Below are 15611 nucleotides of genomic sequence, written 5' to 3' on the forward strand. Positions count from 1 at the left end.
TAATGAGATGCCGGCTCAGTGATCTAGAGACTATGAGTTCATTTTGTGTTTGATTCCTGCAAGCGGGACCACGGATGCGTCCCATACTAGGACGAGACGGTCGTTCATTGCTTCCAGGTTATAGCAACTCACGTGCAATCGAGTTTGTTCACATTTAATTCGGTTAAGTCATTTTGTTAACTTATTAACGAACTGAGTCATCCGTACAACAACAACTTATCTATATCATTGTATCTTTATTATTGTTGTGAATGTATGAACATGTATGCTTGAGCAGTGCTTACTGCCTACGCATTCATTCACGCTGCTAGCCTTACTACTAACCGCTTAATTGATTCGATGATTCATTCATTTCACTATGTATATATATGTCCATGTTATTCATGTTCATTGCTCTCTTCGCTTACTCGTACTCATATTCGCTGACTCACTCGCTTGCCTGCTTGCCTCTAGGCACAGCTCTTTTATGCTTGTTTTACGCACCTGTAATTTTGGATATCTGTGTGTGGTCCCATAATAAACGTAACCAACACTTCGTATTCGCCTTATTAATATACCGTTGGGGCGTTATCTAGTGACAGTTATCAAGACGAACTGTATACGAAGTTTAAGGATTATATTGAATACCGACCACCACAAGGTTTCCAACAGCATTTTCTAGCTTAGATCGACTTGTGAATTCAACAGTTAAAATACTACAATTTCCTAAAATTCCCATACTGATAAATATACTTTTATTTACCCTTTTAAGATACATTATTGTTTTTTTTTTTGAGGGAGTGTGGAGAGCAGTATGTATGGGAAAATTGAGAAGAGAGAAGAATAGGGGAAAACATGAGTTGATGATTAATTTAGTTCATAAAATGCATTTTATCATCTAACAATGAAAGCAATCGATTGCAATAAGTAATGATACAAGAACACGATTCAAAGTATATAACGATTGAAACTAGAAATGAATAAAATCACAGATACGTTACACGTTCAAGTGAGAAATTATGATTAGTGGGGTTCAACCATTTCACGGATAAGGTAGTAACACTCAATCACTTTAAATCAACATTACACTGAATAAATGAATCTTTAAAATATTGACCATTAGATTGTTGCTTAGTGTGTAATCTTAGGTTCTAGATTGTAGATGCACATTGTTGGAGAATCTCAAACTAGGTCAAAACATCTGTCTAGTCCTTTTTGGTTTACCATAGTTCCTCATAACTCATAATCCTCTTACTAACAATGATACAGATGCATTCATTCTTTGTCTACCACTAGATCTCGTACTCCACAAATATATGATAGAACTATTCCTCAAATCCATTCTTTCTTGTCGAATCATATTCTCTATACCTAGTTTTTTGTCCAATATCACTAATACTGCTGCTGCTTCTGCCACATTGCTATTCATCTCTCTGTGTTAATGTGGCCTAGTAACTTGGATTGGTGCATATATCTACCAGGTTCTGTTTTACTTTTGACTAAGGGATTAATAACTTGCTGGATAATGTCAGTTTACAATAGAAACTATCTTATAATCGAAAATAATCTTACACATATTATCAAACTGAAGTTGGAAGTGTAAACAATGTTTTCTTAAAAACTGACTAACTATATATATATGGAATCTGTCTAAAAAGTATCCTTCTTTCCAAGTTGTCATGATTCAGTTTTTATTATTCTGTGTCTATACCACAATTTGTATAGCTTCTCCCACTCCAAGTTCATAAACAAGTATAGATAGCTATCTCGATCAACTCATTGTTTATGCCGATGTAACAATGAAACAAAAACAGATGTTAAAAATATTTTTTATACTCAATTCGTTTCTTATTAATCTTGGAAATGTTGTGCAGTAGTTTTTAGTATACTTTTCTCGTCTAATAATTTAGTTTCATCTTCGTGAAATATTTTACACAATGATAGCATCATCTCTTCATCTCACTAAACAGATCCATAGTTTGGTATAATTTCTAAAATATTAAATCCTGTCTCCTAACCTTGACATTAGTTATATACATTCTATCTATTATTACATGTAAAGCGTGTAGAGAAGTCATCGGAGAACAATCATATGAAGCATTTCCATCTCTGTTTGTCTGCCCATAATTTTTAATCTTGATGGGCGATCAGATATCCTTATGCTGTGAGTAGTACAAGTTAATAATTGTAAACCATTGTTTCATAAGTGTACATGATTTGACTGTATTTCCTTAGTTAAAGATGAATCTTACTTTTTATTTCGAATTATTAATGGGAATTTTTAAACTATTATTACTGTAGTGAACGAGATTTCAGATGGGGAAAACTAATTTATTGTTTGATGCGAAATTACACAACGGCTTAGTAAAATATGAAAATCATGCATTAAATACGTCATTTGCATATCTTCTTTGCGTTGTCTTTTACATACTTCATGATTCTTTCCATTCTGTTATTATTATTATTACAATTATTTACTGTTCTCTTCAATTCAATCTTCTGCTAACAGACATTGCACTTCCGATTGTGGCCACATACTACTTGTATATGCTAGCATAAATGGCATACACCACATTACTACTACTAATTTTGTGGAAATTTTTATTAATACTATCAGTATTTTTTCCCTTGTCAGTCTTAAACAAAACATGTAACCAAGGTTTCTACATTATGTATCAGCACAACCAGAGAGAGACCTTAAAAAACTATTTTTAAAGAATATATAAAACGATTAGTTCACCAAAGGAATCCTTTTCCAAAGAGCTCATTTTCGAACCTCTGGATCTATTTATATGTATTTGAAATTAAAAGCTTATGAAGAATTGTATGCCTACGAGTCATATTTATCACAAACTGATCTTAGTTGGGGTATCCCAGAAAATCAGGGAGCACTAGACAGTTGTTTCCTCCTAGTTTGGGAGCTGAAGGTTTTGGGGTTGATTTTTGGAGAGGTTGTGGATGCGCACTACTACGGATTACTATACTAGAGCAATACAGTTCCCTAGTTTTCTATAGTATCTCAACTGAGATTGATTTGACGAATACGAATTAAAATCTTAGTAAATATGTATATATTGCTCGATTCTACCTCACTTTTTACAAGTATATTTACTCAGCTTTCAATATCACCCTTACGCTCTTCTTTGTTTCTCCTAACAGGGTGATAAATTGGAATACTTAGACATAATTAATAATGTATTAAAACAAGTTTTACGTTATCTCCCATCGGATCTCACTCCTTATTCAATTACATCATCGTCAACTACTAGTTCACTCACGACTACAGAAAATGATAGCACCAACAACAACACAGCTGTCAATAAAGACATTTTGCGAATTTTTGTTAATTTACGTTTACACCAGTTAAACGTTATGCTTTTACGACATCATCATGGTGTAACATTTAAACGTGGCAAATCACAAACTCCTGCTTGGTTTACAATGATTACACAAGCTAGAACTACATTAGATTGGCATGCTTCTTATTTAGCTAGTAATACTAATATTATCACTTCTAAGGGGGAAGATAAACACTTGAACATTGATTTACAAGATGTGATTTTACATGTGACTTTGTTAAGTCATCTTGTCAGTTTGCAGACAGTAAATCAAGGTAAGTTTTACCCATATTAAATTCATATTTGTTTATTTGCTTTTTTAAAGGTAGGTAGTTTATAATAGGATGAATAATTTCTACATATTAATTAGTAATGAAGTTCTGTTTTTAATCTAAACTAATTCATATTGATTAGTCAATTTTGTATGATATATTTTCGGGATTAGTAGTAACTAGTATTCTACTTTCCATACAATGGCTAAGAAGAACATATTGTGCCCGCAGTGTCGAGTCACCTAGACTGGTGGCCACATTGCAACATGATCGATAGCATTCGATCTGCACTAATAAGGACTAGACACGCATGACATTGATCGCCACCCAGTGATCAATCAATTGTGATACCGAAACTTATTTAACAGTTCACCTTTGTTAATTTATGTTGTTTTAGACATCCGTTATTGAATAATAAAACCCGTTTTCTAACCAGATTATGTTAGCTCATCCAAGTATTTAGTTCTGTTTGAAGTCTAATATGTTTCTTGGTTTTTAATCTGATCTATTTTATTGTACAGTGGTCAAATTAGTGTTGTAGGCCAATAATATATTCATTGAGATTGTTGTAACGTTTGGTGATGTTGAGTTTTCTAAGCTAGATAATTTAGTTGCACAGCATTTATTGTTGTTCTGGACAACATCATCAGCTTTTACTTCATATAGAAGTGAGCTTTTTAAGTTATTCCACCAGTCGTAAAACAATTTGTCCCGGTGGTCTTGATTGTGTGTTAGTAGTTATTCTCGTAGATTTCATTGTATTCAACTGCCTTTCTGTAAAAGTTGATTTTGACCAAGTTATCAATTCATCTTTTCCAAATGGATTAGTAGAGCAGGTCCAAATTGATTTGTCCACTGATTGCTAATTGACTTGAATGCTATGCTTCCAGAAATTCTGTGACATGCTTGGGACTCTCACGATCCAGAATTCCAACGTTCTTCTAGTCCAATCCATCTTTGTAGTTGTCTACATGTATTGATATCAGTGATAGCATATTGTCCTTCCACTGATAGTTTGTGTTCATGTGTGGATAGGAAGAGGGGATCCACTTTGTTTAGCGTAGTATTTATCACAGTCGATGTAATTTATTTTGTAAACAGTACTGAATCTTTCTTCTGTCACTGTTGTGTCTTATGGTCTATATAAAATAGAGCGGAGTGATTGTGTTGCTTCATGATCGATATTGATTTTAAAGGGTTTCCAAATCCTTGTGGTGATTCCTAAGGTGTTTTTCACATTTAGAAGGATCATCCATTTTCTAATTCTTGAGATTCATTCTATGATGGTGGATTAATTCCTCAGACACTTTAATTTTCTATATTAGCCAGTTTTACAACAACAACAACAACAACAAAAAACAGACAGACAGATAAGTTTCTTCCATTTTTTATCTCCTGGATATCTCTAATCAATCACTCAAGAATAGTCCCAATATAGCAAATTTCCAGTTTAAAATATTTACATATCCTTTATCGAAAATCCATATTTTATTCTACCATTTTTCTTGTTTCTAGATGTATTATCTATATTCGGTATTCAAGCTATTCTTCGAGATATTTGTAGAATTCATCCTATCCTAAAATTATTGATCAGTTCTTCTGATTATTTTACAACAAATCCATTATATTCTAATCTACAAGGTCCCTTAAATTCAATTTCAAACAATTTAACCAAATTATGTGATACACTAGCTAGAAAATCACAAACTAAACGTGAAAATAAATATGACTTAAAATTAACTAACAGTCAACATGTCAAGAAAACGAAACAAAAAAATAGTGGTAGTAACAACAATCGACTGACAGAACAAAACATCCCAGAAACTAATGATCATTATCATGAAAACTTTTCTCCAGAATCTTTATTACTGTCGAACATAAAAAAGCAGCAACAACAACAGGATAATTTTTTAACAACAAAACAAACTATCAATGAAGCAAACAATTCATCATCACCACAACCATCATGTCAAGCATTCAATAATCACTGTCAAGTTCTACAATGTCAAATTGAACATTTAACAAAGTATTTAAGTGAATTATGAGAAATAAAAGCGTAAAAAAAGAAGAGTAAATAACTATCCTACTCATATATTTATTTTTTTATTCACACTACCTAAGCTTTCTGTCCTCCTGTTTCATATGTAGAAATTTTATTCATTCCCTCTTGTATTTAACATAGATATTTCTCATTTTCATTTGTATGATACACGATTATTATTGTCTTTATAGCCTTTATATTCTTTGAAAGTAACTTTGTTTGCGTTTTACACTTTGCATAAACTAATTCAAGATGAATGTATTTTTGATTATTTACGGAGGGGGGAGTTGAATGTGTTGAAACACATTCTTAAATCGATATAAACTTCCACTACTTTCAAGATGTATAATAGGATAAGCTTGGGGGTTTCTTTAGTTGTGAAGTCTTTTAGATACATTCACAATCAACAAATTTGATTGAAATCATGAATCGATCAATGTTAGACTAACATTGAAAACCTGGAAGCACTGGACCAATATTTCGTCGATTCATTATCTTAATCAAATACTTAACAATCTCCACAACTCCATACTGATAACTACTATGTGCTCACTAGTGACTGGCTTCGTAAGGAATTTCTCGAAGTTATAGTAAGAAGCATCCACAATTAACAAATTGTTATAGAGAATCTTATCTTTTTATTCAAACGCTAGACTATAATTCTTGTGGATTAGAAACTTTGTTAAGTGTTGAAAACAGGTTGATCAAATACTGTTCATTGTTTTGTACTTCATGTTTTAAAACGATATAGTTATCCGTCATGTAACTATTAAAGTGGAAATAACATATTTTTCCAATTCAAAACAAAAACATAATAATTAGTCAATATCATTTTACTCTGACTATGGTACTAATATGCAAAGTTCAGTTTCGTGTATTCGGCTTTGAGCCACAGTTTGTTGGAATGCTGGTGATACTTTTCAGCTGTTCAAATTGGAGTAGGTAGAACGAGACTCGAACTTGTGACTTAGTGATTGAAAGTCGACTGTCGTAACTACTAAGTCACTACTCTAAAGTATCTTTATAGCTGCTATGTTCAATCAATGGGTGCGTCCAAATATAAACGACACGATGATATAAACAATGAAAAGTTTCATCAACTAAAGCAGTAACTAAAATGTACGGATCCAGATAGTGAATTTTTATCCAATGTTTTTTTCACTATTCTTAGTCTCAGCCAAACACGTAGATCTAAGCGTGTGCGATTGCGTTGTTTTTTTAGACCAGGTTCATTTGAAATACGCTTTTAGTTCCAGGAAAGATGATGCATACCAACGTTCAGAAGAAGTACAATCCAACACCACTTGATGAGGTTTCTGTCGGATCGGAAAACATAACGATATGTTCGGTGTTCAAGAGATAAAAACACAATTAATGGTACGGAAAGCTAAACACTGAGCAACAACTTAGCTCTTACCTCATGTTTGATAAAATAAACGTCAAAGCTAATAGGACAGCCAACTAAGACTACGTATATGACAAAAAGGCCCCCTCTCCATGCTTATCCAATTATCACTACATATTCTTGAGTTCTTATCTGATAACATTCAGTTGAAGTGAACCTATCGGTGCTGCAATTAGAGACCCATAATGACCAAATGGTCCCCTGGAGGGGATATTTGTGGGTCCCCCCTCTTTTAGGTTCTTGAAATATAACTTCATATATATCCATATTCATGTTAGGAGTTAACAGTGACACCTGAGAAAAAGACCTATTATTTCTGAACACCAGCTGGGTAACGTGCTAGTAGAACTGACTCAGTAACATGTGTTTATTTATTAGATACTACAGCAGTGGATTATACTTTTAAGAACTTGGGAAAACATTTCCCCTTCTACTGTAAATTATGGGTCGCAGAAATAAAAGTACTACGGGGAACTATGCGTCATCTTTCCACGTGTCCAACTATTAAAATCAGACAGATAAAATCCAAGTTGTTCCTTCTGTATTTTTAGGACTGGTCTAAATCAACCTCTGAACTGATGATAGGGAGCGAAGCGAGCGTGTCAACCACCCCACTTATCGCAAAAATTCAGAAAGCTCGTTTGGTTTTTATAAACCCGCGTCATCTGTGGCACAGATAGGATGTCGGTCTGCCAACCAAAGGACGAGTTTACTGTATAGCGACTCTCCTTGTCCTGCTTTGAGTTTGAAGTGTGGTCATTAAGAGTAGAGGATAATTTGCAGGCTGTGTTACACGATATATGCCTCAGAACCATTGCTCATGTACTTTAGAACCATTGAGTGAACAACTCTTAGGAATAGGGTACCAAGTACAGATGGCAAATCGACTGAGGCGGTTGGGACATGTAAAACATGTACCTAACGGCCGCCTACCTCAACAGGCGATGCTTGTTAGTGTAGGAGTACACTACAAAGCTAGGTGTGGTTAAACTAAGACCTGGCGTTAGTTCATGAAGTCACTAACTGTCGGATCGAGCCATGTAAGTACATAGTACCTGGTTGATGGTCCGTATGATCATCGTAACCTATCGTTAGACTTTGGATGACATGGCTCACAATCGTTTGCAATGGCTAAGATGCACTTACTCTTCCCTTGTAGTGGACGCTATTCGCAAGATTTTTTGTAAGTAGTGTATGGTAGGACAGCGTCGAAGTTGCAAAATGTGTTAGACGGAATGAAGAGTTTTAGTACATCGAAAGCACGGAAGATCAGACGAGAAATCCGTTTAGACTTCAGAACACACCGATGGATGATTGAAGGCTATGTATTATGTAAATGCTTTGTAACTTATAATAAACATACAATCCCTCAGTCCATTGACGTGTTCTTGAAAACAGAAATCTCCTTGTCTCCTTTTGTTTTCACCTAACATTTCTTACTACCACTAATAATGTTACTACTACTATTACTCTAGAATTTGTCTCGCCATGCGGATGTGGTGCGGCAACTTAGGACGACGCACGTGTCATATTCTATGTTGCACATAACTGACTGATTTCCATTCAATCTCTTAAAGACAATGGTACTTCTGTTTCATGATATGATCTCATGTAGTTGGCTTCGGGCAATACAGACAGGCATAATGAACGCGGGGTTTAGTACAAATGTGCTTTAAATAAAGTTCTTATACCATTTTAGCACGATGAGATGAAATTAACTATATATATATATATATATATATATATATATATATATATATATATATATATATATATATATATATATATATATATATATATAATGAGGAAGATTAAATATTGGGAGTGTAGTTTCAAAAGATGGGATGAAAAGATGTGTGAAGAAATACTGGAATCCAATGTCTGTAAGATTGGATGCATTTACGCCACCGTGACCGATTTCGAGCCACGTCATAAATTGATACCTAACTCTCATTCAACCTACTTCAATACTACCAAACATCGGGTATCGATATAGGTAATCATTAGTCATACATAATAATATACGGATCCTCAAACCGAAGTAGGTGGAGAAAGGGATTGAAACCCAGTCCATTTGAAGGATAAGTGCTTTAATCATTTAGTTAGTGTGTGATATGCAAGACGTGCCAGTTTACTATCGTAATTTTGGTAAGCCGATAAGTTTATAGATTAAGTTGCCAATAAAAACTTGAACAAAAAACACAACGATCTGTAAAACTACAAACTTCACTTGTTTTTTAACTAGGCAAATTCTTTTTCGATTTTAAATATACATTTTATGTATATATGTACGTTGGATTTATTCACAGGATATAAGGGGGGAAAAGGTTTTATTTAAAACGAATAATGATATAGCACGCGTTCGAACGAATGACAAAAAAAAATCTAAATGGACGAACAAGTGAACAGATATTAAGATGAGAAAAAAAGGAACAAGTTCCGAATAGTGATTTACAAGGATTTCAGCGGAGAAACAAAGGAAAGTTATTTCTTGTACACATACATCAAAACTTCAATGATAAAGTAACTACAGTTTGTTTTACCAGGAAAGATATGCGTAGAAGTGTCTGTGGTGAAAGTCAAGTGTGAAATTTTAAGATAAAAAAATTTAGTCTTCTGGGTTATTTTTCTTCACACCATTCATTTTCTTTCTTAACCTAAAGAAACAATAAAACATGAAGAATAGGAAATAAACCATTTAACAAAGAAATAATTTATTCATATGTGCTACAGAAGAGTGGATCAGTGGCTCAATGATTAAGGCGTTCAACTTTCAGCCACCAATCTCCAGGTTTGAACCCCGTTCCACATACTTTTTTTTGGGCAACCAGAGTAGTATTACTAGCTTCTATATTTGGAGTATGGCTCATAACCAGCTTAAGAAAAAACAGATGTGGGGCGTTAACCTTTGTTGGTAAATACGTTTGACCCCAAGAAGATTCTTTTAAGAAATCTTGGTACGTCTGAACTAACCCTGAATCTATCCGCTAAAGCGCATTACTGCTGAAGTGTTGTCAGTCGGTATTTATATCGGTTGTACAAGGTGATATTTTGGATTCAGTTAACTTATTTGCGAATCCAAGAGTATTCATTATATTTATTGAACAAATTACTACTAAATCTCTCTCGATCATCACTTATAACAAAACATTAATGTCATTTGGTGAGAAGTATTAAATTGACGTTTTCTACTAGATAGTGATCTTTCTACTTTGCATACAGATAGACGTTACCTGATTTGAATAAAAGCTTTTAACAATAAGATGAGGAACAGTAAGGGACAGGCAAATAAATAAGTCTAAGGAGTTAAACGGCTCCAGGATACAGACAAAGTCCTAGGGATAGAAAATTATGTAAAAGTCGATAAAAATTGTTCTGATTAGCCAACTTAATAATGGTTACGGCATTGGAAAATACTAAATTGTGAATATCCAACAATTAGCTTCCAAATAACTTTGCCTACAGTTAAAACTATTATAATGAACTGATGAGACGGCAATTAAGTTGATGATTGAGTCAAGAGGCTAGTAAACATGAGATCATGAATGATGTGTGTTCGCAAATGGTTACATAAAAGATATGACCTTTAAGCGACGCCAAATCGACCTTGGGAATGTCCACTTTCCAACTAGAACTACATGGGGTTTAAAGCCAGTGTGAGGAATTAGAATTTACACTTGATGGTCAGGGTTAGGTACTAAATCTAGGGGTTTTAGCACGAAATGACATTAGCTAAAATGCCAAAACTCTATTTAGCCAAATGAATGGATTTCGCGCCGAAATCCAAGACCCGTTGTCATAAATCTGATTGGTTCGCCCATAAATCATAGTGTCGCCGAATATTTTTGCTAGGTCACAGGTATATTCTGGGTGTAAGTCTGAAACTACATACTTACTTGTTCTTCCTCCTGGGGCGTGAAATCACACTTAATATTGAAGGTTTTGCGTATTTCTTCTGGTGTTTTTCCTTTGATCATATTAGCTACAGTTTTACAGCATACATCCAACAGTCCCCTAATATCGAGATAGTTGGCTGCTAACATCAACTCAAACAGTGTTCCTTGGTCGACACGGAGGAACTCTTGATCCCAACTAGGAATATCATCTGTACGACGTTCTTTGTTTTCGTCATCTTCCTGGGGTGGTGGATCGTCTTTGTGATAAGTGCACCACTGAATAACTTTACGCAGAATTCCAGCATTAACATTTGGGAGGGGAACTGGCTCTTCATCTCCTTGCTCCTCCAACCCTAAATCTATAGAAAACAACAATATACAACATAGTCTTAATTACTTCACAATGTTGTTCACAATAGTTAGCTATTTTGGTGGTTATACATATGGATTTCTAAATATCTAAACTTTACAAGTTCAATAGAGGCTCAACCACAGTCTTATTCACATTATAATTGATGAATAAAGTGTACTTCATGTACTAGGATATCGTAAAACCCGCAAATTACATGTTAGTCTGGAAAATCTGGAAACCATGATGTTTTTCAAGAAATACTTTGTCTGTATCTCAAAAAAACTGCACTTTATGGAGCTGACAGAGCTTTTGCAAGTGGAATAGTCACTCGTAAATTTTGAAAATAAGTCACATTATTAGTGTTACGACTTGTTGCCAGTTAATATATCACGCGATAGAGTAGCTAATCAGAATGCTACTTATACAATCTTAAGGCTGTGCCACAACAATGACGTATTGACCAATCTGAGCAACCTAGTGTCCTTATTGACCCTTTTCTTCCTAGCCCTGCCTGTTGACTCCAGAATGCCGACAACAGCTTCTATTGTACGTGTCATATATTTCAAACATACTTGGCTTATATACAAACTAACCAGACCACATCATACCATAAATAAAAAACAACAATTGTACAAGACCGAGCCAAAAGGTGGCTGTGATTGTGAGAGACTAATTAGTAAATTGGTAACAGCTTAAAAATAGTAAATCGTATAATAACAGTCTATAGGTCAAAATAAAGCATATAATAATGGGAATACAAATGTGCATAATCTAGTTACTCAAGTTATGCAATAAGGATATATGTATGTCAAGTGATTTTGCCAACTCTAGGTTATGAATACAATCGTTTAACGCAACTGAATATTAGATATTCAATGAGATTCAAAAACCAACACTTTTGCACAAGAACTAGGGACAACATCCCTCAAGGAAGTATGTTGGTTTACATTAAACAGGAGTGTTGAAAATGCGATGTGTGACATAAGCTTATTATCAACTTTGCTCAGAAGACTGGATAATATAGTAATGAATACTGTTAAACGTCTGAGAAACTGACCGATTAATAGTAGGTTAAATTTACTTCACTTTGTGAATGCATCAACTGCATAAAATAGACTCCCCAGTATGAATGAAAATAATCATTGTTTAATACTTGTTTATTTATTTATCTGAACATATAAATATTGGTACAAAGGGGTACTGAATGCATATGCGTCACACAAGTCAATTGATTTGTGTGTGGGTTGTGATACTGCCCGAGTTCCCAGACCGAAGCAGGTGGTTTCCTTAGGGAGCCGCTCTCTGAGGAAATTTTACGTCTCATAGTCTCACTTTACAATTACTTAGTTGACGAAAGAAGTTCGTAAGTACGACATATGGAGTGCGAAACAGAAATACGAAAGTAACAAGGCCGACACACTCCAGGCGAGTTACTGCTAAGGATAGTCAGGAAGTGTATTTTTAGGGCATTCCAAGTGTTGGTGTTAGTATGGGAAACGAGACCATTGTCTGCTCCCAGAGATCCAATGAGTTATATCATTATTAGCCACCATGAAAATTTGTACAGGATCAAACAAAAAAATATTAACGGCTATTGAGCGTAAGGCCATAATGTACAATAATACAGTGGGTTGGAACACATTACTTTAAGGAATAGAATGAGACCAAGGTGTATGTAATTGCCCCCAAATGCCCTGGTACGACCGAGGGTGGTGAGAGTCAGCTCTCCCTCTCCAAATGCTCTCACGTGGCCACGCAGATACAACCACTGCCAGGGGAATACCACTAACTGACTTCTCGTGACAGGGGTGTTGTTTTCGAAACAGAGTACGTAAAGCGAGTATCCGGCGCTTAACTGGGTTGGTGGATATGAAGGATCCACCCAGGGGGGGTTGGAAAACCACTATTCCCAACTATTGGTGCACATGGGCTCCAGGATCCTGAAGGAGCAAATGGCGTATGGAACTATTGCTGGTCACCGGCCATCATGGGACTGTACCACCTGCTTCGGTTTGAGCACCAGGGTAGTTTCGCGGCTCTCACACAAATCATTGGTAATTACTACTAGCCTAATCGTTATTGTGTGGTGCATATGTATTTGGTGCCCGCTTGTACCAATGTTTATTCGTCTAAATAAAGGAATAAATTCCATCATTACACTAACCTACTGTGTCAATTTTTTGAACAAAGAACAGATAGCTGACATCCAGAAAGAACACACTAGGATCGGTAAAACTATAATTTATGGACGAACAAATCAGAGTTATGATAACAAGTCATCGCATTTTATCTCATATAAGTTTGTGTTAAAACCCCTAAATTTAGTTCCCAACCCTGACCATCAAGTGTAAATTCTAATTCCTCACACTGGTTTGTAAACCTCATTTAGTTCTAGTTAGAAGGTGAACATTCCCAAAGTCAATTTGGCGTCGTTAATGGTTGTCCACAAATGATGGTGCCAATGAAATCATTTAAGAACTTAAAAAACGGAATCTGAAAGCTCAGCTTAGTGAGGGACAATAACACAAACCAAATGATAGTCTACAGAACTGTGGCAAAGATTATGTACATGTCCAATCCCATTTCGGGTAAATTTGGGGTTTTTCTGAAACTTTGGTGATTTTAACCAGACGGACTGAAATTTTGACGTTTTAGTGCTACTTCCTCAAAGTTTTCTATAGCGGTTTCTCCTGAAATTTACCCAAAACGGCAATAAACATTCTCCAAAATAGGGAGGTCGGATGATAACAAAAGCCCAAAAACGGACAGTCCACACAGTAATGTGGAGTTTCGGGCATACACAACAATCCTAAGTTGATCTAACATAACTGCACAGAAAAAACACCTAAATAAGCCGTTCTAAGCGTTTACAAAATGAAGTTGGTGGAGTTATTTCGAAAAGTTATGGTATGCAATTATTTTCTTACCATCCAACATGGTTTTTATGGTGACGGATTGTTTTGCAATAGCCACATCTATATCAAAAACCTCACCATCGGAACTAGCAAGTTTGATCGACGGCATCTTGGATATATCGTAGCAACCGCGGTAACCTCAGCAATCTGCACTTCCTTTTGTCATTGATAAACTAAAACAAACCTGTGCATTATAATTGTATGGTGCGAATCAAAACACTTTTGGCGTCCGAATCTTTGTGGGAACAGAACATTCTCTGGTTTTAATAGTCCATTTTTACATACATTATATAAATCAGATGGAAAGATTGTATTAGATTTGTTCGTTGGTGACAGGTTGCTTTTCCAGTGTTCAGCTCTCACTCGAGTTGCGTCATTCCGTTCAGTTTGTAGTACTGTGAAGATCTAGTCTCGCTGTTAATGTCTCAGCAGATGCTGGTGTTACGTGTTCTGGTAGAGAATGCCAGAAATTCACCACAATCTATGAGAAACACAACTACAGAGGTATACGAATTGATTTCGAATTTCGAGCCTTCTTAGAATGTCCTCTCAGATGAACGGAAAAGATAAGAAATATTAATACTAAGATCATCATTCAATATGAGCTAAGCCAGTATTAGACTACCCCGTTCCCTGTGGTAAGTTAACGGAAAGAGTTGAGATATCTCAGTTTGTCCTCATATGGCAGGCGTAAGAAAGATGTAAGTTGAATTAAAGTATTTCCACGCAGAATTGCATTGAGGAATGATAACCCTCTGTGTCTTAAACAACCAGCGCTAGAATATACTTGAAGAAGACTCTACAATCTACATATGTAAAATTTCCAAGTATGCCATTTTTCTTATTGTACTTCCCTCCGCTAAGCAACCTTGTTTGTTTGAAATATAGTTATGTCCCTGTTCAACCGTTTCCTGATTTGGGGACTTATCGAGTGAAGTTGTGTCCAAGAATACCAATTAATAGGAGTAGTTTGGTTGTAATAGGAGATTTTATATCCATGGGTCAGAGAGACATTTGACCATTTTAATCCCTCACCGTTGGACTCATTCTAGCATATCCGTTTCATAACTGAAGCAAGGGCCTGCTGCCTGAAACACATATTATATATGCGGCTGCGAAATTGTCGATTATAATGCCCACAGATATGGCTTAAATCATCTGGAATTCGCTAGTCATACAATCAGGTAGCCGTTTATCTAGTTATAAGCACCAAAAGTATGAAAAGTATAGGTAACATAAAATTCAACTGCGTTATCTCGAAAATAAGCAAAATGACGGGTTGGATAACCGAAACAGAAGCGAGTAGAGGAAGCCAGTAAAAGTGGGATAGCAGGCAATAAATAATATACGAGCCTACGTTACGAGAACTTGATCAATCATTTCTTATTGAACAGTCTTTAAAGTTACCCTCCT

The 15611-nt window shown here is 35.3% G+C and overlaps 2 protein-coding genes across 2 annotated transcripts in view; one reads left to right on the forward strand and one right to left on the reverse strand.

Moving 5' to 3' along the window:
• Window positions 1-7172, forward strand: part of MS3_00004998 (uncharacterized protein) — a 30715-nt gene extending 23543 nt beyond the window's left edge. Inside the window, exons 13-14 of the mRNA XM_051213003.1 lie at window positions 3139-3592; window positions 5105-7172. Coding sequence (XP_051068937.1) covers window positions 3139-3592; window positions 5105-5634 — 984 coding nt within the window. The 3' untranslated portion in view covers window positions 5635-7172. The remainder of the gene's footprint in view (window positions 1-3138; window positions 3593-5104) is intronic.
• Window positions 7173-9656: 2484 nt separating this feature from the next.
• Window positions 9657-14345, reverse strand: SKP1 (suppressor of kinetochore protein mutant; the record flags this gene model as incomplete). Its single annotated transcript, XM_012940904.3, has 3 exons — window positions 14211-14345; window positions 10932-11290; window positions 9657-9692 (listed from the first exon to the last, which is right to left on the reverse strand). Exons 1-3 carry the CDS (start codon window positions 14305-14307, stop codon window positions 9657-9659), a joined length of 492 nt encoding a protein of 163 aa, XP_012796358.1. The 5' UTR covers window positions 14308-14345.
• Window positions 14346-15611: the final 1266 nt, after the last annotated feature.

Source organism: Schistosoma haematobium, chromosome 3 (assembly GCF_000699445.3).
Source record: "Schistosoma haematobium chromosome 3, whole genome shotgun sequence".
Classification (NCBI taxonomy): domain Eukaryota; kingdom Metazoa; phylum Platyhelminthes; class Trematoda; order Strigeidida; family Schistosomatidae; genus Schistosoma; species Schistosoma haematobium.